Source organism: Ziziphus jujuba, chromosome 12 (assembly GCF_031755915.1).
Source record: "Ziziphus jujuba cultivar Dongzao chromosome 12, ASM3175591v1".
Lineage (NCBI taxonomy): Eukaryota > Viridiplantae > Streptophyta > Magnoliopsida > Rosales > Rhamnaceae > Ziziphus > Ziziphus jujuba.
The window spans coordinates 14606277-14632865 of record NC_083390.1 but is presented as its reverse complement, the minus strand read 5'-3'; the positions used below and the strand labels follow the sequence as shown (position 1 = coordinate 14632865).

The 26589-nt window shown below is 32.3% G+C and overlaps 2 protein-coding genes across 9 annotated transcripts; one reads left to right on the top strand and one right to left on the bottom strand.

Annotated features, from left to right (window-relative positions):
• Positions 1–15010: 15010 nt before the first annotated feature.
• Positions 15011–19680, top strand: LOC125418712 (probable WRKY transcription factor 3). The gene is made up of 4 exons (XM_048463034.2): positions 15011–15679; positions 17649–18373; positions 18456–18614; positions 19000–19680. The coding sequence occupies exons 1-4, from the start codon at positions 15227–15229 to the stop codon at positions 19280–19282; spliced, it is 1620 nt and encodes a 539-aa protein (XP_048318991.2). The 5' UTR covers positions 15011–15226; the 3' UTR covers positions 19283–19680.
• Positions 19681–21359: 1679 nt separating this feature from the next.
• LOC125418713 (uncharacterized) lies at positions 21360–25975 on the bottom strand. 8 transcript variants are annotated; one of them, XM_048462977.2, is made up of 12 exons: positions 25612–25971; positions 24975–25061; positions 24767–24893; positions 23952–24058; positions 23778–23867; positions 23534–23617; positions 23133–23435; positions 22914–23046; positions 22511–22802; positions 22173–22367; positions 21872–21994; positions 21360–21756 (listed from the first exon to the last, which is right to left on the bottom strand). In XM_048462977.2, the coding sequence occupies exons 4-12, from the start codon at positions 24028–24030 to the stop codon at positions 21640–21642; spliced, it is 1416 nt and encodes a 471-aa protein (XP_048318934.2). In that variant the 5' UTR covers positions 24031–24058; positions 24767–24893; positions 24975–25061; positions 25612–25971; the 3' UTR covers positions 21360–21639. The 8 variants fall into 8 exon arrangements, with proteins under 8 accessions (XP_048318934.2, XP_048318936.2, XP_048318935.2 ...); XM_048462979.2 differs by lacking the exon at positions 24975–25061 and having other exon boundaries at positions 23778–23811; positions 23917–24058; positions 24767–24896; positions 25612–25975; XM_048462978.2 differs by lacking the exon at positions 24975–25061 and having other exon boundaries at positions 23964–24058; positions 24767–24896; positions 25612–25974.
• Positions 25976–26589: the final 614 nt, after the last annotated feature.

Sequence of the window (26589 nt, the reverse complement as noted above, 5' to 3'; positions counted from 1 at the left end):
AGTAGTGATGGAACCAGGATTGTGAAGGTGAGGGATCGAAATTTAAATAACTTCTAATAAAAAATATTATATAAAATTAAATTATTAATAAAAACAATATAATATATATATTAAATAACTCTATTAAAAAATTTTAATTCTATTATACATATATCAATACTAAATCAAGCATTTTTATTTTCCAACATCTCTTTGATATCTTCTACCAATCTTATATGTTTATTGGATACATAGAGAACAAAAAGAAAAGAGAAAAATTCATATATGTGTACATCTAAAGAAATATGATTAGATTTATGAATTATTAATTGGAAAAAAAAATTACTTAGTCTCATTGAGAATCAATTTCAATATGTTTTTGTTTTGTTATTTCACTTCATAGAGTAGTATTGTTACATTTGTTTACTATTTAAGAGGAGTATGGTATACTTATTTACTATGATGGAAGAAAGAAGGCTTAATTTTTTGTTTTAGTAAATATTTTAGTTTAAATTGATTACGGTTACATTAAAGAGATAACATATAGTATTTATAGATTTATAAACTAATAAGGTAAATTTTGAAATTGATTGAGATTGAATAAATATATTCAAATAAATTGAAAAATTCTGGCGGGCGGAGGCACACTTAAGATTATATTGAATTTTTATATTATATAAAAAAAATTTATAAGAAATTTTCAAAAAGTTTAGGGGTGGCCATAACCCCCTGGTCAAGTCATCGCTCCATCAATGAAGGCAAGGAGCCTAAATTGAACCCCTTCTTTATTTTATTTCTTTAAGGAAAAAAAAAAAAAAAAAAAAAAGAAGCTAAGTGAGTTTTCTTGTAGTTGAAAGCTGAATTTGGATGATCTTGGATCATGAGTTGAGTTCATATTGTTTGTCATAATTATTATAAGGGTAAGCAGTATGTTATCCCCTCACTCCCCCTCAGATGTAATTGAAGGCAAAGAGGGAAGATCGCATGAAACTTTACTTGACAAACAGGTTGATTATTTGAGACGTTCTATCATTGTTCATAGGTCCCTCACTTTCATTACATCGATGTGGCTTGCCTTCTAAATAGCAATAGAGCTTTTCCAAACCATTTTTTAATTCGTGGTTTTATTAGAAAATTTTTTATATAAATATGCTAATCAATAATATATTAACGCATATCATTTGATAATTATTTTTATCAATATTTTGGTATCACATTAGTATTATTATGAATTACTCTCATAGACTTATAAACTTTTTTTATTATCAAGTAATATTGATTCAGTTGGTAAGCTAGTCGCACCTAAATCTGAAAAATTGTAAGAAAATCTTTAAAATTTATATGTGATTGGGAAAACTAATAAAATTAGAGCTTCTAAATTTATAAAAGACTCTCATAGATTTTTACGTATTTTCTTTTTAAAATATCATGATGATTATAAATATAATCTACACATTATAGTAAGAAAACTAAATTTTTATGTCAATAAAAATATTTTATTAAAAAATTAAATAACTGACCTCCAAAGGTTCAATTTGTTTAAAAAAAAAATAATATTAGAAATTGCTTATGGTTTTATAGGTTTTTTAGTATTAAAATATATGAGACATTTTACTTTTGATATCAACCAAAATTAAAACGAAACATATAAATAAGAATAAGGAAAATAGCCATATCATAAGTTTATTGCACTTTGAAATATGTATATATTTAAAAAAAAAACAATTTGTATTTTTATGAATTAATTTTTTTTAAAAAAAAAGTCCATAAATATTTAAAAAATGGTGAATTGAAAAAAAAAAAAAAAAAAAAAAAAAAAAAAAAAAAAAGAAACGTGTATTGAAACCAAAACCCAGAAAAGCTACAAAGAGCTTACACAAAAAATGAGGTGGTTTAATAACCACATTCCTAGGAAACTAAGGACAAAAATACAGTAGGGAGAATACTTGCATCCACTACACCAGAAATTCCATTCATAATGCACCAGTTACAAACAAAATCTACAATAATATTTGATTCCCTGGGAGACCAATAGAAGATGACTTCTTGAAAAGTATTTTTCTCGATCAAAATGTCTTGAATAATACCTTCTGCCATCCAATGCATGCCCTGCAAGTCATCACTATGCAATTTAAGAATGATTTTCGTGGCATCTGAAACACACCAAATATTAGTCCACCCTTCCTGTTTTGGTTTTACAAGCCCTTGCAGAATACCAAAGGCTTCAGCAAGCTCTAGAATGTCTGAGTGAAAAGGGACAGCCCACATCTTCAATATTTCTCCTTCATGGCTACGAGCAACCATGCCAACTAAGCTGCTGCCATTTCTGATCGCTGCATCCATATTGATTCTGATGAACTGAGGAGGAGTTTTAAGGCTACCAAAGCAAGCACCGTGTCTCAAAGTTGATATAATTTTTGTTTTTCATTGAAAGAGAGTTAAAGCCTCCATAACTCTAAAATTGAGCAAAGCCATAGTATTCTCTAATGAGAAATGCTGGTTTTCAAAATGTAAGCTATTTCTAATCTGCCATAACTGGTGAAGAATGATAGATCCAAATAGAAAAAAATGTGCTCCGTCATTCAGATGCACCGGGAGAACTCCATTCGGGTGGCCTAGGAGGTATAATTTCTCTTTCAAGGAAAAATCTGTGAAGGCATCCCATTTTATACTCCAAAGCATGGCAAACCAGATTGCCTTGGCCATCTGGCAATGGAAAAACAAATGGTTTGCAGACTCCAGACAATTGCACCCATGAACACAAGATGCCTCAACTACTCTAATGTTTCTAACAATCAGATTATCGGTGGTGAGAATCCCATGGTTAGTAAGCTTCCACATAAAAAACTTTAAGCGTTCATGTAACCCTAAGTTCCACAATAATTGCCACCAAGGTGACGCTTGAACATTATTCTAGAAACCTAGCTTGTGGGCAGATTTCATTGAGAAGCTTCCATTGTTATTGCCCACCCAAACTAACTTATCCTCAAGAAGCCAGTTGGTAATGGGAATCCTGCAGATATTGGCTGTAGTGCTGCTGTCAAACATTTGTAACCATTCCTCATTCCACCCTCCGTCTGACAGTCTTAAGGATTCAACCATATCACAAGCTCTAAAACTCGGTTCTAAAGGACTAGGCTTAAAATTTGGATTGAAAGGGATCTAAGAATCTTCCCCGATGTAGATTTTGTCTCCTCTCCCCACCCGAAAGCAGAGCCCTTTAAGGATAAGATGCCTTGACTGAAGGATACTTTTCCAGGTCCATAAAGCATGCTTCTTCCAGGTACATCGCAAGAAAGTGATACCGGCAAAATATTTTGATTTTAAAACTTGAGCCCACAAACGATCAGACTCTATTACGAGATGCAAGCTTAACTTACTAAGGAGGGCAGAATTCATATCCTTAAGCCTCCTTATTCCTAAACCTCCAGCATATTTTGGTAAACACACTCTCGACCAAGAAATTGGAATCAGCCTTTGATCTGACCTCCCTCCATTCCAAATAAATTGGAAGCTTTGCTTTCGATGTCCTTACACCACCGCTCAGAAAATTTCACCGCAAACATGACGTAGATGGGAATATTGCTTATAACTGTCTTAGTTAAGGTTACTTTCCCTGCTTGGGACAAGAGCTTTGCGTTCCACCCTTGCAACTTATTCTCCACTTTACTTTTTTACTCCTCATAATCCTTAGATAGATTTCGGCTTAGAAAAAAAGGATTGCCTAGATATTTTACTTCTTTCGGCAGTTCATTAAGACCTTCGATCTTCTTGATACGTGTTCTCAACCTGCTACTGGTGTTTCGAGAGAAAAAAACAGCCAGATTTGGAGGTGTTAATCCACTGTCCCGTCTAGCTGCAGAACTGCTGTAAACATTGAAATAACACTTCCACTTCATCTGGGTTTGCTCGGCAGAATAATAAGAGATCGTCAGCGAATAACAAATGAGAGATAGCAGGGCTAGTTCGGCCTAACTTAATTCCATGGATTTTACCATCCTTTTCCAAAGCCAAAAGCATTCGGGATAAGAGTTCGAAATATAGAATGAACAGGTGAGAGGAGAGAGGGTCCTCTTGTCTTAGGCCTCTCTCCATGGTCACTTTCCCAAAAACACTTCCGTTGAAAAGAACTCGACCGAGTCTAGAGATATGCAATGAGTTATCAGATCTAGTAGCTTATGGGAGAACCCGAACTGCACAAGAATGCCAGTGAGAATGTCCCAATCAACATGATCATACACTTTCATCAAATCTATCTTAAAGCCCACCAACCTGTTTTCCTTTTTTCGATGCCTCATTGTGTGCCAGATTTCATTCAATAAGATAGAGTTCTCACCGATCTACCTACCTAGGATAAAAGCCGACTGATTAGGCGAGATAAGTTTATCTAGCATTAGTCTACCCCGATCAACAAGAAGTTTTGTCAATATTTTTAGACCGAATTGCACAGACTTGTTGGCCTAAAATTGTTGAAACTTGAGGCCTGATTTGACTTAGAAATCAACACCAAAAATGTTCTATTTAAAGCAAGAGGGAGAGTTGCGTTTCGGAAAGCATGCTGAATTATGTGAATAACTTTAGGACCTACGATGTCCTAGAAGCATTGAAAGAAAAGAGCAGGCATCCCATCCAGCCCAGAGGCCTTGATGGGAACATGCTCTTGACCACTTGATAAATTTCTTCTGCTGTAGGAATGGTTTCAATAAGTGCATTATCATAATCAATAACTCCTCCCTGAATAAACTCATTTATACGACTGCAAAACTCCACTGGTTCGGCATTGAATAGCTCATTAAACTTGACAATAAGATAGTCTCCAATTGTTGATTGTGCCTCCAACCACCCTCCATTATCATCCCTTAAAGCCGCTAAAAAATTCCTGCGCCTTGTAGTCACTGTTGAGGCATGGAAAAACTTTGTATTACGATCCCTTTCCTGAAGCCATGTCTCTCTCGATTTGATGCCATATAAGCTCTAGTCTCAACTGCCACTCATCAATTTCCAATTGCAGAGCCTACTTAATCCATAAGTTGTCCGTTGCCTAAGCAAGCTGCTCCTCCAACTCAGAAATTCAGCTTTGGCAAAATCCAAAACTCTTCTTATTCCAAACCCGAAGAGCTTTTACAGTATGTGATAATCTAGTACAAATGGAGACTCTTCCTTGAGTATCTGAGAAGTTTTTCCAAGCCTGGTCAACAATTAGAGCATAAAAAGGATCCATGGTCCAGGCCTTTGAGAATCGAGAGGGTTGAGGAGTAAACGGGTGATCCTGTTGAAAAGTGAGCTGAATTGGGATATGATCCGATCCATTTGGAGTAAAGTGGAAAACTCCAGCCTGAGGAAGAAGCACACGCCAATCTGGACTCACCAAGACCCGATCAATCCTTTCTCTGATATTAGCAGTCCCCCCTCTTCTATTACACCAGATAAAAATGTTGCCACTAAAACCAAGATCCACAGCCCCCACATCAGAGATAAACGTTCTAAGAAAGCAGTTCACTTTGCTTGTTGCCTGCCGACCACCCATCTTTTCGTCTTGCAGCACTAGGTCCCACTGCCAGATCGTATCACCTCAAGTAATTCAGATCAAAACACCGTTCTCAAAGCTCTCTCAGCTGGACAGTGTCCAAACCAATAATTTCAATTAACCCCAGTAGGTGCAACAGCGTGAATACCAATAATCCAATTTGATTTATAAACTGGTTTCTAATCCAAGGCAGAATTCCACAACAGAGCCAAACCACCTACTCGACCGGCAGCTTCAACTACAACCACTTCATTAAAAGGTAAACCTTTAGCCACTCGTGACATCTTCGCTACATCTGCTTTTGTTTCCATTAGAAATAAACCAAGCAGGGAAGATTTGGTAACGAGGCCTCTCAAACCTCGCACTACCGTGGCTCTCCCCAGGCCACGACAGCTCCAAGAGATTAAGCTCATTATGGAGGTGGGGGCTTGATAAGGCCCGTCTCCTCGGCTACATAATTTGTTAACTTCGAATCACTCCTATATGGAATTCCTGAATCCTCCAAGCAATGTGAAAGTGAATGGTTACAAGCTAAAGTTTTCAACTTCATCTTGGGTAAAGACTAGAATTTATCCGGTACTGAAGGACTCTCTGATCCTTTTGAAATTAGATTCAGAAGGAAAGTAGGGCAAATAGATGATTTTGTACCTGAGAGCTTACGATCCAACTTCGTCTCAGATGCAGGAGGATGCTCCTTCGTAGTGTGGCCTGTTTGCATTTAGGTCGATGGACCGTAAAGGGAAACTGCAAGGATTCCTCTTTCTTTTTCCTACTGCTACCTGAGCTCCCATTGTAGCTTATAGAGTTGCTGGCCCAGAGATAACAAGACCCGAGCTAAAGCTATACCTGGACCTTTAAGTTTGGGCCTATTTTGAAAGGGCTTCACTACCCTCCTTGCCACTCTCAGAGTTAGAAGGCGGGCAAACATCCTTCCCAATTTCAAATTCAAAAACATACCCCTGTCCATCTGACGAAGAAAGCTGAGGTGTCATACCCATATTCAGTGGAGTGATGCCAAAATGACCATCCAGATTAGCCACTTGTCCATCTCTAATTAATCCTTGATCAATCCCGTTGTGTGACTCAGTATTCCCCTCAGGAACAACACCGGAGCTAGGTTGCTACTGAGTCGACTCGCTTGGTAACTCAGAGTCCTCTCCATTACGTCCTCCTATCGGCCTCGCAACTTCCTCCTCATTCTCATTCTAGAGCGCATCATTATCCAGGTTGTCAAAAATTTCTCCTCTAGGGATTTCAATCCGTTGCGAAATAGATCCAGCACTTCTAATTGTATAAGCTTCGGGTTCTGCGCGAATCCAACGGCCATACAAATCACCATCTTGAGTGCTGGAGTCAACTGATTTCTGGGTACAAGAATTCTTGCCATGCCCAACTCTGCCGCAATTATAACAAAAATCTGTTAGTCTTTCATAGGCGAATTGAATCCAAGTTCCACCTTGTAATTCTTATAAATAATGAAGAAGAAACATGTATTGCATATAGTTTGTTAATATTTCTTATGAGTAAATTTATATTACTCTTTTTTCTGTTAGGTGTTATTAAACCTAGAATTGAAACTTGTAAAAAGAAATATAGCAGATCTATTTATATATCATGTGACATTTTATTTTGTATTATACTTTAATTTATTGCACTTACAATGGAGAGAGAATAGGAGAGTGAGAAGGAGGGGTTCAAAAAATGGTCTATCACTCCAAAACCTTCAAAAAGTCTTCAAAAATTTTTGGGTGGATGAAAGGGGCAAAAATTTTCATTTTTGATTTAAAAATCAATTAAAATCTATGATGGAAAAAGTCTATAAAAGTCATTGATATATTAAAGTTATTGAATACCTTTTTAGTTATATGGATTTTAAAAAGTTTTAGTATTTTATAACTTTTATATACTTTTTTAAAGTCTTTAAATTTTTAGTTAAAATTTATATTGAATACTTCATATTTTTATCGGGTTTTAAAAGTCTAGATTAAATACCACATGACTTTTACATAATTGAAAAGTCCATAAAAGTTAATTGAAATCTTAATATTTGGAATTGTTGCATTTTAGGTCATTTAAGTATAAAAATTTTTATCCTTTCAAAGATAGCCTAATGGCAAAGCCACTGTGACATGAGATAATGATCCCAAGTTTGAAACATCACACACGATTTTTAAACCAAAAAAATGTTTAAAACATTGTAATTTAAACTTCCAAATTTCAATTTTTTGATTTTTTGATTTCATTTAATTTCTTACCAAAACTGGTTGAGGGCTTTACTCAATTTCACGAATTGGGTGTGGTTATCGCAATTAACCTTTTCATTATTTCATGGAATTTAGTTATGAAAATGTGTGGTTGTAAATAAAGATGGACTTAATTACATTTTAGTGCATGTACTTTAGCCAAATCGCACATTGAACCATTAAGTTGCCTTGAGTTTACAATTTATTTTATATCAGTATAATTTCCAAATTAATTCCCAAAAAGTTTAAAAATTGAAAAAATTGGTAAATTTTCTCAATTTACAAACAAAATAGGAAAAACTTGATTAATTAATTAATGAAAAACTAATCATTTTATCTAATTTTAAACTTCTAATCAATCAATTTGAGAATTAAATTAATATGAAACAAAATAAATTAAGTGCTCACTATGAAATATTTTAAATTTGAGAATCCAATATGAAATATGGTACAATTACAGGGTTCTAAATTGTAATTAACCCTAAAAAATTGTAACAGTAATGACTACCCAACCGGGTCAACAAAACAGATAATTCTAAATGCTAATAATTTGTGGGGTACACAATTTTCACATATATGTCCTTGTGGGGATAGTCTATAGGGTACTGGTAATAATCATTGTTTTTTTAAGTAATAACTGGGTTAAAATCCCTCAACCCTAATATCAAAAAATAAATAACACATATCATGTTCTTTCATTATGGTTTAGAAGAAAAATAATCAAAGGTTAATTGCATTTAAACCACTTTGAGGTTTATATTAATTATAATTTAATCCCTTAGGTTTAGAAAATTATAACTAGAATCCCTATAAAAGGTTTAGATGATATTATTTTGAGGTGTGTGAATAGAACAATAAAAGGAACAATGATGAACTTTTTTAAACTTGACAGTAAGGATATTTTTCAATTTAAAACCGACCTATTTTGGCAATAACCAATCCGGTCACTTATTCCTTCAGTAATTTCGTTCTAATCCAAATTGATTTCAACATCAAATTCAATATGATAATTGTTGGTTAAGATTGGATTGGATGGTCACTTCAGGATTTGATTTGGATTTAGGTTTGGAAACTTCAAATTTTAGAATTTTAGATATTAGGTAGTTGAAATTTTGAATTTAGGCCATTTTAATTTATGTAAAATAACTAAATTTTTTTATGAAAATATTTATTTTTAAAATAAGATTAAAAAAAAAGTAGTTAAAATAATATATTTGATATGGCCAATTTTAACTAAATAAGGCAAATAAATATAAATATTAAATAAAATAAAAACAGTGATAATTTACTAATTATTTTTTAAACATATATTTTTCAAGTGTTTATATTTTTAAACGGTTTAGTTTGGATCATTTCATTGGTTGTTATCTCTTAAAACCAATCTAAACCAAGCTGACTATTGATTTTGAATTTTTAAAATCATTCCAATCCAATCACTATAAAATAACTGATTCAAATAAGTTGGATTGAATTGGTCAGCTTGGCTTGTTATAAGCTTTTTTGCACACCACTATCTTATGGGAGGTTAACAATATTTTTAAAATCAAAAAGATTAAATTGTATATTTAAGTTAAATCTCAAAGAATTCAGATGAAATATTCCCAATAATTAATCAACTAGTAAGAATTCATTAAAAAAATGAATCAAGTATGTCAACTATCAAGTAGTGGAAATAATAACTGTAATATATATTACAAAAAATAAGCTTGAAATGAAATATTCCCAATAATCAATCTAGTAAGAATTCATTAAAATGATGAATTAGATTTGTCAACAATCAACTAGAGAAAAATAACAACTTCAATATATATTATAAAAAATATATAGAGAGTCTTGATTCAAGATATCTTAACTTTATAAAGTCATGATGTAATACAAATCAGTCAAGATAAATTAGTAATTTTTATCTCAATCTAATTTTTTTGCAATGTATTCCAATTTTATAAAATTAGAATATCCTAACTGAATGATTGTTTTATATGTGTGTGTGTGTGTGTGTGTAGTTTTGTTATAATAAGCTTAGATGGCCACATTAATGTATGCGTGGACGCCTAACTACATAAAATTAATGTAAATAATCAATTTCTAATTTTATAAAATCAAGATATTCTAATTAAATATGTACGTGTATACTTTTGTTATGGTGGGCCTATACACCTACATTAATGTATGCATGGACACTTGATTATATAAAATTAATATAAATAATTAGTTTCTCTTCCAAAAGATTGGCTATACTCACCTTAGAAATCGTACTATAGCTGTATATAATATGAAATACTCAAGATATGTTAATTAAAATGCTAAATTTGGTAAAAGTCATAGTTCGAATTTTCCACTCTTAATATTAAAAGAATGAAAAATGTAGAAGTATATTAGTGGCTGATAGATTATTGATGTCCTATAATTATGAAAGTAAAAACCGATGACATACTGCTAATTTATTAGATATCAAAAATTTAATAAACAATTTTAGTAAGTATAGAATTACTCAAAAAGTTATGCTTAATTAAAATTGACTAACACCAATTTTCTTCCTAAAAACTAGGTTCACAGAATTTATTATGAGAGGCTAATGCCAATCATCATGAACAATGTTTATGTTAAGTAATGAGTAGGATCTCAAGGTACAGACCAATTAGCAAGGATCAAGGAAGAAAAAGTCGGCGATATCACCGAAATTCCGTCGATATTATCGAGTTTCGACCAGCACCGGCACCGATAGAGGGGGGGAAGAAATATCCATTAGAGGTGTCGTGGAAATGTCGGCGATAACACAAAATATTGATGTTGTTGACTGAAATCGATGGAATTCTCAGTTTTTTGATGGATTTTTGTGGAAATTTGATGGAAATTTCAATTGTTAGTGAAAATTTAAGGTTGTAGGTCCAATGTAGTCTTTCCTCTTTTCCTCATTTGTTCAGCAATAAATCTAGAGAGAGAGAGAGAGAGAGAGAGTATTGTGTGGGAGAGGAGCTGTCCGAACAGGTAAAAAAGAAGCACGAAAAAAAAAAGGAAAAGAAAAAGAAAGAGAACGAGTGGAAGAGAGATGCCATCGCACAGAGAGAGAGAAAGAGAGGGAGGAAGAAGACGAAAGGAAGAGAGGAAGAAGAAGAAAGGAGAAGAAAAAAAATTTTCTTCCCACGGGAAAAAGAAAAAAGAAAGAAAAAAAGAAAAATAATAAAATAATATAAAATAATAATATGATAATATTATATTGAGCCTCTTCATATGCTCAAATATCCAACTTATTAATTGGGCTGGTTAAGTTGTAGTTACATATCATTTTAGAAAATCTAAAATTTTTAAAGATTGTAGGATTATAGCATCTCAATACACATCTCTTTATCTTTTTTTATCTTTTTGTCCACCTTTTTAGTGTTTAATTTGATTTTATCTATTCAAAAACAAAATAAATAAATAAATAAATAACATTATTAGTTTTTGTGTTGTACAATATATAGGATTTTAGTATATATGCCTAATTGGATAAGTATTTTATTATCATTGTATTCTAATTATTGTATTTTTTTCATAATTTTATCGACATTTTAATCAATATCGATATATCCATTGATATTTCTATAAAATCATACCCTCGATATTTCCGTCGATACCGATATTTTCATCACTGACAAGGATGTCCCATTAAGATATCGAGCATAACATCACCACATGTTTTCTCAAAAAGAGGTACAATTTAAGAAAAGGATAAAGAGATAAGAATATAACAAACTATGATGTGAAACTTACTAAAATATTCACCAAACTTGTTGATCAAATGACATGATAGATGATGTGGCGATATTTAATTGATTTATTTTTTTATTTACTTTTTTATTTAAGAGCTCACCCATCTATATTTAGGTTATATGAATATACTAACAAATAACGTTTTAAAAAGTATTATTTGATAAATAAATTTGATGAATATTGTGATATCTGTAACATTATTATATAACAAATTAACCTATATTAATTAACACAAATTAACATTAAGAGTAACTGTCTATACAATTCATTCAACTTTTTATGTTTGTTTTTTACCTTTTTAAACCGAATTGAATCAAATTAGTCTATTTAAAAAAAACCAAATCAAATTGAATCAACCATTATTGGTTTAGTTTGATCTATTCAAGCTTTGGTCCAATATCTTTTTTTATTAAAGAAAATTTTTAATTTTTAAAAATGTTATTATATTTTTAATAATTTGAATTTAATGTTATTAATAACTTTATTAAATAATTTGAAAACACAAAATATATTAAAAATATAATTATTTATAAATAAAAATATTAAACTATTATATATATATATATATATATATATGTATAGTGTCGATTCAATTTAGTTTGCATGAAAAATTGCTAATGTCCGTATAGGTGTGTGTCGACCTCTAATTACCATATAGATCAAATTGACATGGACCATAACGAAGGGATCTCTTAGAAATGGGCGAAAATATGACCTTGCAAGGAGTTAGGACTTCCATTCTAGAGAAAACCATGTCGATTTAAGCAAAAATCAACTTCTCTAAAAAAAGAAAATTAGGAAAATTATTAAAAATTTTATCGGGCTTCACCCCTACTCAAATGGTAGATACATATGTATTTATATATATATACATATGGTGGTAGGTAAAAAACAACAAAATATATTGACAGGTAGAAGAATGGTTGTTGAAAAAATAAATAAACAAATACTGGTGCTTATATTATATTATATTATAATAGTATGTGGGAATAAAAATTTCATAGATGAAAAATAAAAGTTGACATATAAAATATGGTATACAATTGTAATTATTTTTGACATTTACCATTAAAAAGACAAAACTAAAATTTGAGACCGATATTAATGTTTATTATTAAATAACTAATACTAATATCAAAGATTAAAAATGCCTCTAGAGTATGGAATCTCTTCTGAAAGGAGAAGAAAAAAAAACAGGGACTATGGCTCAGGTACAAGCAAAAGGAAAAGAGGAAAGAAAAGTATATGTATGTCTTTCATTTATACATAAATATCCAAGGATGACATCAGATCCCCTTAAATATATTTTTATTTCAAATACACCCTTCATGTTTCTAACATTTCAAAGAACCACCTTATCACTAGTATCTTATTAAACTTGGTATATAATGTTCTTAAAAAACAATTAAAAAAAGGCAAAAACAAAAGACACTTGTATAATGTCAAATTACCCTCATGGCTGTTTGAGTAAAATATAAAAAGGAAAAATCAAATTATCATCGGTGGCCAAAAGCTAAAAATGGTCATATAAATGCAAAATTACTTAAGACAAATTTCATTTAAACCTTTGCAATTTTATGTTAATTTTAATTAAATTCATATTTATGAAAAATTATGTTCATAACTCATCCATTATTTCTTTAATTTTTTAATTAATTTCTATAGTTAAAAATCATAAATACAATTATAAAAAAATTGACAGAATATAAATGAAATTAACTCAAATAATTAATGTTTCACTATATAATTTATCAAAACTTTTAGAAGTTCTTCTTATTGTCTACAAGAAACTAAGATCCCAAACATTTCACACAACCTACTCTAACCAACAAAGTTTAAACGTATATGCTAATCATCCTGTTCAACCATTCCACATCTTACACAACTAGACAACCAGCTCAACAACTACTAAATGCAAATCATCCTGCCAATTTGATTGTTTACCAATTTAATTGTCAATTTTAATAAAATATGGTAATAGAAAAGGGGGTTTTATGAAATATTTTGAAATCTAGAAGTGTGTTTGATATTATATAAAAAAAAATTTCAGAAGTGTCTATAAAATTAACCCTATATATATAAAACATAATATATAATTATATAATTAATATATTTATGTACATGGGGTTGTCCTTTTTCTTGACTTTTTTATGGGCGGTTTTGTACATCTTTTGCCAAGAACACCGACAAACAACCTTACAACCACACCAAAATTATTATCCAATTCTCAAACATGTGACATGTGGAGAACTTTTGTGCATGATTGTGACTGTACCGACAAATTCACCACTGTTTTAGCTCCCCAATTTTGTAACTTTTTTTTTATCTGAAGCACTTTTTGTTTTTTTCTGGGCCACAACATGGCCCGCTGCAAAACGAAAATTTATTTTTGGACTGGCCATCACATGCTTTACTTTCTCATCCCAAAAAGAAGGATCCCATGAAAAATAACATATGCTTCACATTCTCTTTACAATCACCAACCAAAAACAAATTGCAAAAAATTATATATATATCATTATTAACAAATGAATATAAATAAATGAATAAAACAAATAAAATTTAATACAAAACAATCAAATAACAAGACATCATTTATTACCATTGTCAGTTGGTGACTAATTTGGTATCCAAAATAATATTGTTAATTATTTATGATTATTAAATTTATTTACAAAATAATACAACATTGTTTCATTGGATTTACTTATCCATGTATTTTAATTGTATTAATTTGTCAATAATTAGCATATTTTTGTGTTAGTTATTTTCAATATTTGATAAATAAATTTATCAACCGCAATAACACTGTTATATTTTAAAAGTAAAATGAAAAAAGTAGATATTCCTAGAAATTATCGGCTAAATATTTGTAAACAATCTTCCTTGGAGGCTTGTAGGCTTCCAAAAGGAAAGCCGTTGATTTAACTCTTTTTCATGTGACATGCAACTCTTGAAGTGTATCTCATCTTCTGCCTTTACTCATATCCAACAATTAACACCCAAAATTGTATAACTCATAGAAAGAAAATAAAAATAAATAATACTTTTCTAAAATCAATATGAAATATTATTATTATAATATAAACATGTTTGTCCTGCTCTTGGTTTCCAACCACATTATCTGCTTAAAAAAAAAAAAAAAAAAGAAGCATTATTTGGCATGCCAAAATACCAAATAATTATTAAAAAAAACAAAAAGGAAAAAGCAAACGGTGGTTGTTGGTTTTAAAGAAATAAAAAATGATTTGGATGAGAATAAAATTAAAAAAAAAAAATTGAGATTGATGAGGAAATCACTGTCATAATGAGGTAACGCAGGCACTTGGCCAAAAAAAAAAATGTGAAAGTCCAGATGGCGAATCCTCAACGATTCCGTAATTTCAAAAAAGTCTTCGGGATTTTCTAGTAATTTCATATCCAACGGCGAGACAGTTAGCCAATTACGTTGCAAACCCACTCCATAATTAACCAACTCTCCAATTTTTTTAAAATTTCTTTTTGTAAAAAAATAAAATTTTAAAAAAAGGACAAAAAATCATTGAGAGCTTTATCGTATCTGCGGCGTGGACTTTTTGCTGAATTTCAGATCCGCAAAGCCCAAAAAAACAGAGAGATAGAGAGAGAGAGAGAGAGAAGAAGAAGAAGAATAAGACGAAGAAGTTTGTAAATTTTGGTTTTTTTATTTTTTTTATTTTTTTCGGTTGGGTTTGATTTTGATCCAATGGCTGGGAACGCGGACCGACCACCGTCATCAAAATCATCGCCACCGTCAAAGTCGTCTTCATCGTCGGCTGCTCCTTCACGGCCTACGATCGCCCTACCACCGCGGTCTTCTTTCGAAGCTCTCTTCAATGGTGGTGGTGGTGGTGGTGTTGGTGGTCCAGGCATGGGTTTCAGTCCAGGTCCCATGACTTTGGTCTCCAACTTCTTCGCTGAGAACGATGAGTTCAAGTCATTTTCTCAACTCCTCGCCGGTGCCATGGCATCTCCGGCGGCCAGACCGAACTTCCAATCCCCACCGGAAGACCAAACTTCCGGTGACGGCTCCAAAGGTGGAGATTACGATTTCCAGTTCAAGCAGAGCAGGCCGTCGGGTTTGATGATTACGCAGTCGCCGGTGTTCTCGGTCCCTCCGGGGTTGAGCCCCGTTGGCTTGCTCGACTCGCCGGGTCAGGTAATTTGGTTTTAGCATATTAAGGCTTTGGTACACTTACTATTTTCACTCTTGGGCCTCCTTTTTTTTTTTTTTTTTTTGGGGGAAAGAGTTTGGAGTTGGGTATTTTAGGAAATTGAAAATGTATTGGTTTTGGGTAATTTCTAAGGCATTTAAGGATAAGATTTCTTTTCCTTCCTTTTTATTTTTTTTATTTTATTTTTATTTTTTCCTTGGTTTGGATGCTGATGAAGAACTGGGGAAAAATTGGGATTTATATTAAATGAAGTAGTTTTAGGTGCTAAAATTTATTTACGCTGAATAAGTGGTCTTATATTAAAATCCTTGGAGATTAAGATTATAGACATAATTCATGAAGTTAGATATTTGATTATATAATTTTTTTTCTTTTTTGGGTTTTCTAACAATTTAGATAATCCCGGTGCGGGTCGTACTCGCACCAATTATTCTGGCAAAATTGATTTTGGTATCTATTTACCTTTGTAATGAAATGGATTTTTAGAGTCGTTCTAAGAATGTCAAAAAATGAGGTTAAATTAGCAAATGAACTGAAACGAGATGCGGAATTGAAGCATGGAATTTGTGAACGTACGAGTGGCTGGAATAATATTGAAAGTATTGTCTCTTCACTGTACGTACTGTGTTAAAAGACTAATCCATTAGGTTAATGTGGAACCTGGAAACGAATATGGGATGCAAAGAATGACTTGAAGTTATTGTTATTGAATAGGATACACTAAAACCAGACAGATGTATCTGCTTCCATTAAATTTTAGGTAGATACCCATACGTGCTTGTGGGCCTGTGGCTGCCATCAAAATTGAATCCGATAAATTATGTAAACGAGGGGAATTTTTTGGCATTAGAATTTTTGTTTAACTTCGCTGGAAGCCTGGAAAGTTGCATGTTATGGGCTTGGACCACATTTTGGTCAACGGCCAGCTGTTTATAACTCAGGAGAAACCAGAGGGGTGTACTTCAATAGCAGTAAGAATTTATAAGCATGCATTTGGAGTCAACCCCTTTTGCCTGTATGCTCCTTAGGCCTTTTAATGGTAAAGCTGTTTTAACATGTGGTTTTGGTCCTGTCATGTGCTTGTAGTTTTCGCACTTCTGTTATCATGATTGCAATTTCTCTAGGTCTGTCTGGTTATAGTTTGGTGGATATTTTGTATATAGTTGGATCTGGTTTAGATAATTATAGATCCTCTGTTCCATGCTAACTTGACAAGTCTAAAACTATAAATCGATCTAGGTTGCTCATATTTTTTGCTTCAAGTATGTGGTTCTGCTTGGATCTTATGCGTAAATGTGAAGAACTGGGAGAAATTTTTCTAAGAAATGGAGGAGATCATATCAGTACCATGTTGACTACAAAAGATTCAAAAGCAATATGTTTCAGTTATGTTGTCACGGCTTATCCCTGGATGCCTCAGAAAGGAGGAAAGGAGGGAGAGAGAGATGATTCTCCTCCTTTGACCTGCTCTGCCTATCCCAGTTGTATAGGGTCTGTAGAAATGGTCGGAATTCCTTGAATTTTTTTACTTCAGTGGTAGGAATTCAAAAGCAAACCAGTAAAAAAGTTGCACGTTAGTGTTTGAGATTCTAGGTTATCTTTTGTGTCCATCACTAAATATTCTAGAACTGACATTTAAGGATCAATTAAGTAGGAATCATATTAAGGATCATCGCATATGTCTCTTTTAGTAGAGGTGGTCATGAATTAAACTGAACAATCTTGAATTAAAGCTTTATGTTTTAGACCACAACTCTGCCTCATGATGAAGCTGGCGAAATTTTTGGCGCATAGTGATTCCTAATTGACACTTATATGGGAAAATGTAACCCATTTCTTGATGAAACGAGACATTTGTAGAATTTATCCTCTGCATTCAGCAATGATAACATGATAATTTGAAGCCTATGCTTGTTTTGGGTTCTAATTGCTCTGTTTTATGAATTCATATAGGGACCCTTTGGAATGACCCACCAGCAGGTGCTAGCACAGGTGACAGCTCGGGCAGCACAAGGCCATCCCAATATGCATATCCAAACTGACTATTCAACATCTATATCAGCAGCTCCTTCTACATCATTGACGCAGCTTCCAGCCTTTACTACAAGTACAACCACATGCCAGGAGATGCCATCTTTAGTTCCCGACTCCAGCATTGCAGTTAAGGAATCCTCTGATGTCTCTCAACCAGATCAGAGATCCCAGTCGTCCTCATTTACTGTTGATAAGCCTAATGATGATGGCTACAACTGGCGAAAATATGGGCAGAAGCAAGTGAAAGGCAGTGAATTTCCTCGAAGTTATTACAAATGTACACATCCAAGTTGTCCTGTCAAGAAGAAGGTTGAGCGCTCTCTTGATGGCCAAGTAACTGAAATAATATACAAGGGTCAGCACAACCATCAACGTCCTCCACCCAACAAACGTGCGAAGGATGTTGGAAATCCAAATGGGAATTTAAATATTCAGGGGAACCCCACCTTTACTTCTCAAGTTCATGGTGAGAGTGTTAGCAAATCAAACGAAGGGTCAATTGTTTGTTCATTGTCCAGGAAGGAGCAGGAATCTAGCCAAGCAACACATGATCAAATATCTGGGACTAGTGACAGTGAGGAAGTAGGAGATGCTGAAACTGGTGTAGCAGAAAAGGATGAAGATGAACCCGAACCCAAGAGAAGGTAAACCTCTTTGTGTTTAGATTTATGGTTATTTCCTGTTTGTTTGTCTAGTTTTTTTGACAAGTTCTTTTTGGTTGAGCAGAAGTACAGAAGTCAGGTATTCGGAGCCAGCTTCTTCACATAGGACTGTCGCAGAGCCGAGGATCATTGTACAGACAACTAGTGAAGTTGATCTGTTAGACGATGGCTACAGATGGCGCAAGTATGGGCAGAAAGTTGTGAAAGGCAATCCTTATCCAAGGTAATGCCACATATCATATTGATATGCTTTATATAGCATAAATATGTGTTCCAAAGAATTTTTCTTGCAAGGGACCGATATCTGTTTATAGCCATCAAATGCATGTGGGTCCGGCATGATCTGAGGGCTGAGATTGGGTACTCATGATACCCTTGTTGTAAGATGATATTTCACATTTGGTAGGAAGACTTTTCATTTTAGCAAATTAGGTTTAGTTCTGTTAGTAAATGTGACAAGGTTCTAGCATCATCTGTTTTAGAATCGTATTCCATGTCAAGGTGTTGATTGTAATGTTGGCTGTTTTATGCATTCTAATAGTAGGAGTATTTCGTATTTGAATGGGTTGTCTAGACAACTTCCTAATTTATCTCTTGCAAATCTACAGGAGCTACTACAAATGCACAACACCAGATTGCAATGTTCGCAAGCATGTTGAGAGGGCATCGACGGATATAAAAGCTGTGATAACAACATATGAGGGAAAGCATAATCATGATGTACCAGCTGCCAAAACTAGTAGCCACCACACAGCTAACAATAATGCATCAAATCAAAGATTTCATAACACAGGAACACAGAACCATGGCTCGTTTAACAAGATGGGTCTCAGCAACAATGATGAGCAGCCTATAGGACGTTTACGGTTAAAAGAAGAACAGATAACATAATTTCTCCGTGTAAAAGAACCAGGGGAAGTAAGATTGCAAGAAGAATATAGCAAAACCTATAACATGTTTATGTTTTGCTTAGCTACAAATGATCTTGCTTGAATATGCTTTTATTACACTTTTGAGGGTCATAGTTTTGATCAGGGCCCATATACCCAACTGCTAATATACAAGAAGGAAAGAGGCATGTGGAAACATATTAAGGAGAATTCAACATCAACACCTTTGCTTTGGATTGAGTTGGCTAATTTTTGTTGTATGTAAATTACTTAATGAGCATTGTTACTAAATATCGAGATTTCTGTGCATTCTTTTGTACATGCATGTATATGTATACAAAAATATGTTTATCTCCTAATCTTGTCTACGTTATATTGAGTAATATTGTTTTTGTTGTCTGAATCTGCAAGAAACTGGTACTATTTTTGGTTTTGATTCTGAAACTTTCCATTTCTGCTTCGCTTTTCAGTTGGAAGTTTTTAAACAATTTGGCATTTTGTGCCTTTTTTCTTTTTTTTTTTTTTAGTTATTATTCTAAAGATGGTGCCTGAATACTTGGACGACTAGTCCCATAGAGGACAGTGAAAGCAAGCTTGAACGGTGAACCGGTAAAACAGGTACTTCTGTAAGTGGCTTTGTTATACTGCTAGCATAGTACAACTTTGGTCGAAAATTTTTTGTCAAACTGTAAGTTTCTTTTTGTCTGAGTTGCCGGAAGGAGAGGAAAATATCTTTTTTTCGTTAATAGGAGAGGAAAACATCGGGTGTGTTTAATTGGGATTTTAGTTGATATTTGTAGACAGTTTTTAATCAATAATTTTTACAAAGTTCATAGATTTCTATAACTTTTAAGGAGTTTACATAACTTTGACTTTCATTTTAAAAAACTTTAATAGATATTAACAAACTTTTATAAATATTAATCGACTTTTATAAATATTGATAAACTTTTATTAACTTTTAAATATAATTATAAATTTTTGTAGTAACAAAATTATATTTTACATGTTAACCAAAGAAAAAAAAAAAAAAACAAACAAACAAACAAACATAAGAATCACTTTTACAAGAAAAAATCAATTAGAAAAAAAAAATGTAATGAAATTTTGTCCTTCATGAAATTAATTAGAAAAAATTCATAGTTTAAATTTTTTTTTCTTTTTTCCTTTTGATTTTTTTGTGTACAATTTTATAATAATTTTCTTCTTTTATTTTTATTACAAAGAAGTAGATGGTGATCAATGGATACGTAAATATAGTTAAATATAAATAAAAGAAAATATATAAATATAGTTATAAATGTATTAATAGATTTAAACAAACATATATGAAAGGCAGAAAGTATACTTCTCTCGATCCCATCTTGTCCCCACCTTAGATATGTCTTTCTCATAGGGGCAGATCCTTGCAGGGTTACCATCCCTTCAGGAGTATTAGAGGTTTTTTTTCCATTAGGAATGGGCTTGAAAAATGACTTACAAAATAATTTGATTGTAATTATTTTAAAAGTCATTAAAAATTTTGGGATAAATTAGTGGAGAATTTTTTTAAACTAATCTTTTTTTTTTCTTTTAAAAATCAATAAAAATCATGAATTTAAAAAGTCAATAAAAATCATTGACATTTTAAATACCACATGATTTTTATAAAGTTTTAAAAAAATTTGTTTAAATATCTCTTAATTTTTATGTATTTTTAAAAGGTCATTTAAAATCTATATTAAATAACCCCAAACTTTTATGAAATCTTTAAAAATTTGAATTAAATACTACTTTGAATTCTCTCTTTTTTTTCTTTTTTTCTTTTTTTTTTAACTAAATTTGAAATAAACCCTCTTCTTCTTTCAGATTAACAAAAATTACTGTTCTATTACTAATTTTGTCCCATCTGCTATTTTCCATAACTCAGAAACTACAAAATCTACATTTTGAATTTTGGATACCCTCTAAATGGACTATAAATAAATATCGTTCGTCATAGGGAATCGAGTAATCCTAAATCACCATCACCATGGTTACAATCAAAACCTAAAGCTTTTCCAATGGTACAAAGGCCACCCCAAAAAAAAGAACCAGCAAAGGCTAAAAAAAAGAAATACATAGCTGATGCCATTATTATATAGAAATAGATAACAACAAATTTTTGGATTTTGGAAAAGGAAGGAAAGAAAGAAAGAAAAAACAAACAAACAGAATCTTCTTTTCTGTTCTTTTTTCAGGGTCATTTAAATAGGTGCAGGTGTAGGTATAACCATTTACAGATTATATGGCTCTTGATTCTTCTTATTCTTCTTCTTCTTTGCCGGAATTTATAAATTTGAATTTCAACTTTTGTTACCCTCAATTTGCCAAACTGAATCAATTATTATCATCAAGGGTCACAAGTGTTGGTATTTGGCCATAATTTACAAAATCAATCTTATGCAACCGCAAACAGCATAAGACTTGTTCTGGCAATTCCTCTGGTTTTTGTGCCTGTCAATACCAATAAACAGAAACCAAGTCATTCTAAACAGCATATGAATATAACCCGATTGTCTTCTCTTTTATTATTTTTTATCTTTTTTATTTTCTACTTGGATGAAAGTACCTGGATAGTTAAACCCAGATCAAGTATCCCATATTTCAAACGGTCTCTGAATGATTCAAGTCCTTTCCTTGATATATAGCTAAACCGATGTATATCAAGGTCAATCTCAAAGTAATTTGGTCCCTGCATACATTCATAGAAAAGTTTAGTTTACTTTTTGTTTTCTTAATAAGGTTTTCATGAACCTACATGCATAAAGTGAAAAATAAATAAACAGAGCTATTGTGAAAATGAACAATCTTACTGATCTAAAGCAGTTTGAAACAAGAAAAGAGAGATGGGATTTTTTCTTTTTGTCTACCTTGAAGAAATCATGTTGTGGTCGTGAAAGCACTGGTTTGTCATTGTAAGCATGTATGAGCTTTCTTTCAGTGGAACTCAATTGGAGGTCATCTGGATTAACCACTCCAGCCATAATTTTTAGCCTTTCCCTATAAGGAACTACAGTCTCCCTTGTATAACCTTTAACCTTTTCCGTCTTATCGTCCAAGAATTTCTGCGGCAAGATCCCAAAAACAGCATTAGAAAGTTCATTTTCCACGCTAATGAAGAACCAGAAAAAATAAAATAAAAAATAATAAAAAAATTGACTTCGCTTTTTCAACAAGAAACAATATTAAGAGGGAAATAAAAGAACACCTTGATGCTTTCTTGGAAATGGGTCGAGGTTTCTTTGTCGAAGTTTTCGTTAACTTTAAAATATAGAACAAGGCTCATGCCTTCCCCATTGTAGTCACCTTGTAACATGGCAACAGGATAAGTAGGAAGCTGTATATTAACAATCAGGAGTGAAGGTACTTTATCATGTGGTTTCACTGAAGGAAGATCAAGGTGCTGAGCGATGTGGTCTATTTTTCTTGGGCAGAAAAACAAATCAACACCAAAAGGTACATATGGACTGTAATCTGGAGCAGGGGTTTTCACTCTATCTCTGCATTATAACATGCATTTCAATGTTTAGACACTCAATTCAGGATGACAATCAAAAAAAGGACAAAAAGAAAAAAAAATAACAACGGAAACAAACAACCAACTTTCATGCCTGAAATAGTTCTCTCCGCGGAGTTTAAAAACTGAAGGCGAAATCTCACACCAGGATCCTGGTGTTGGCTTCTCTGTCAAACATGGAATTCGAAGTCCTGCTCTCGGACGATATAACAACTTCTCGGAGGTACCTGTTCCATCCCACCTCTTGCATTTTAGTGTTATGGAAGAATGCTTATACATATTGGAAAGGCAAAGCAGAATGAAAACTGCATACCCTTACAGAAGTCAGTCTTTTCATTTCCATCAATGGATTTCCTCTTGTAAGAGAGCATTATGACAGTGGATTGCTTCTTTTGGGGACTTGCTGATGTCTGATTCTTGTCATTGAAACTGAAGCAAGATTTGAGGTTGTTTTCTTGAGCTTTGTCTGCAGGATGATGTCCATCTATTTTGAGGTAACTTTCATAAAACTCTTCGTACTTACATCCGGTATCTACATAACATGATGTGCTTTCATATTGGACAACTTGAGTATTTGGGATATTCCCAATTGCATTGCCTACTAAAGGGAAACAATCTGACAGCCAAAAAACACCATTAACCATTAAAGTCGTAAAATGAAAAATGAACACATTTCGCTTTACTTTGGATATGATGAAGATGTAAGTAAATTACCTCCATGAACACTACTGAAATCATCATCTGAATCAGATTCAATGATACTAACTGAGTCAAAATATGCTTCTTCTTGGCCTATGCCTGCATATAATTCAATGTCAAAGCAGGAAAGCACTTGAGAAAATAGAAGAAAACCCAAAAAAAAAAAAAAAAAAAAACCAAAAGTTTAATTATAAATAATAAATAAACGGATTCTGTATGAACTCATGTCTCCATGTTATAGCATATGTTGGAAACTTACAATTTCCATCAATTTGGCTGTGGTTCCATTGAAGCTGAGTCAAGTGAAACTTCATGTTAGAAACAGATTTCCGGCAAGAGGTTGTAGCGCCTTTTACAGAGTCAAGATGAACCAATTCAGTAACAGCAAAATCTCTTACACCATTAGAAATGGAACTGGACATCTTATTCCTACCCCGTCGTTTACCAGGTCGACGATAGGGACTTCGAACTGCTTTGATTCTTCTATCTGGTTTCGAGACGCAGCTACCCATGGTGACAATTATATCACAAAAATCCCCACTAGTAAATGGAAAACCAAAACATTAGAAAGAAATACAGGACGTTCAACCAGTTCCAAACCACAATATGCTTCATTATTCCAATTTATTATAAGACACAAAGGAAGTAGGACACGTACGATGCATATATTCAAAATATCTAAGATTCTCATTTCTTTCCAAAGTAAAATTCCAACATTCCAAAACCAATTATACACAAACAAAAAGTTACATATTCTTGCTGGTTATCTTCATAAATTCCTTTCACAGAAATAAAAAAAGAGGACGCAATAAAGTATTCAAATAAAGTAGAAAACCACATTTAAAAGCAACAAGATTTATGTCTGAAAGTGACAAAGTTCATCGTAAATGATCCCTAATAAAACATCAGCTTTTATGGAAAAAGCTCAAACACACATACAAAAAAAAAAAAAAAAAAAAATGTAAATAAAATAAAATTAAAATTTTTAAAAGAAATTTAAAATAAAATAAAACAAAATTTAAAAAAAAAAAAACCTAGTTTAGCACCAGATGCTTCCCTAACCAAACTCTGTATCATAATTTTCTAAACGACCAACAACCTAAGTATCAAACTTGTTTGGATTGTATGACGACCTTAAACTACAGCTTTTTATTGCCTGGAAAGATTATTACCAGACTTCAACTTGAAACATTGCCAAAGGAAAGCAAAAGAGACTGACAGAGAGCGTCATCCAGAACAAGTACATACCTTCAGTATTGAAGCAATCCAGAGAAGAAAGAACCAAGTTCAAAACATGAAGATCATGCCGGTATCACACTGATGAGATTACCTGACCATACTCTCCTTAATTTGGGCATAAAAACCAGAAGACAGCCTACTAAAAACATAGCTAAGTGAATGTTAGATTAATGGGTCTTAAGAACTGTATAAATATGTCTATCGTCAAAGTATGAACCTCAAAACTTATACTGCAAGGATAATTATCGAAAACCCGACATTTGGAAGTATTGACTTCGAACAGGAAATTAACAGAGTTTACTGCCTAACAAATTACGAAGAAAGTGAGATTATCCAGAAAATTTGAGAGAACAAATGGAACACGGAATGAGATAACAAGAAAACCAAACAAAAACAAAAAAATAAATAAATAAAAAATTGTGTAATCAAATATGTGAGAGTTTCTGTCATGTGGTATTTTGAAGAGGGAAGTTTCTACGCCTATTATTAGAAAATAAAAAATAAAAACTGAAGAAACTGTAGACGTAAAATCGTGTGGGAAATCTAAATAAATATAAAGAAAATAAAATAAATAAATGAGGAATTAAAAATGCGACAACAATAATGAAAAAAAGAAAACGTAAAGGGTGTTTGTTCTTAAAGAAAAAGTTGAAGAAAGATATCACAAAATGGAAATGAAAAGCAAACCCGGAATACCAAAAAAAATGTTAAAGAAAAAAACAACAAAACCATTGTTCAAGATCATGAAAAAAAAGTGGAAACAAAAAAAAAAAAGAAAGAGAAAAAAAAGGGAAAAATAGGATTTAAAATTTCATTTTCAAGAAGAAGAGGTTCAGAAAGAAAGATACATGTACCTGATGACCAAAGGATTGGAGATATTCCGGCATGAACTGTTAAAAAGGGAGGAACAATAAATTCCTCCCTTTTTTGTATGGTAAAATGTTGTTGATGTTTTCTGTGAATCTTTCTTTCTTTCTCTCTGTGTTTAATCAGAAAATGCCTGAAAGTTTTTCCAGAGAGAAAAAAGAAAGAGACAGAGAAAGAAAGGAAAAAAAAAAAAAAAAAAATTTGTATGTGTGCACGTAACAAAAAGAACAACACCACCACAACCCCTCCAAAAAAGAAAACAAAAAATTTTAAAAAAGGCCGTTGTATTCGGACGTCCACGACTACTCTTCTCTCACAGTCCACCCGCTCCTTTTAAATCTCTCTCTCTCTCTCTCTGTTTTCCTCTGTTTTTTGGTTGTTCTTTTTTCTTTTCTTTTTAAATTTTCTTTCTTTTCTTTTTTGGTTTATAATTACTTTTTTAAAGTTTTTTTTTTTTTTTGGGGGTTTCAGTGCCAGATATTTGGCGGGAAATCGACATAATTACTAACCATAGAGTTTTTATTAACGGCGGCCGACTCCGGCTACCCAAATATAATATTTCATTTTTATGAAACAATATATATATATATATATATTTATATGTATATATAATAGTTGTACAGTATAAACTACATCAAATTGATAATTTTTATACTTTTTAACAAAAAATATATTAACTTTAATATGGTCTCCATGCATCAATTTTGATGTAGTTCGTATATGAATCATCCGCACCATAAAATTTTTCCATATATATGAATTTATTAATATTAATATTAATCAATTTTTTAAATTATTAAATATCTTATCTGTTGAACTTATTTTTTTTTCCAAGTTAGGAAAAATAGATTAGATTTATCTTAAAATAGCCTATGCATGTTTTTCTTTTAAAAAAAAAAAATAGAAGACAATTTGTGAGTATTGATTTCAGCAAATTTTTATTTTTCGCTAAAAATATGTTGTTT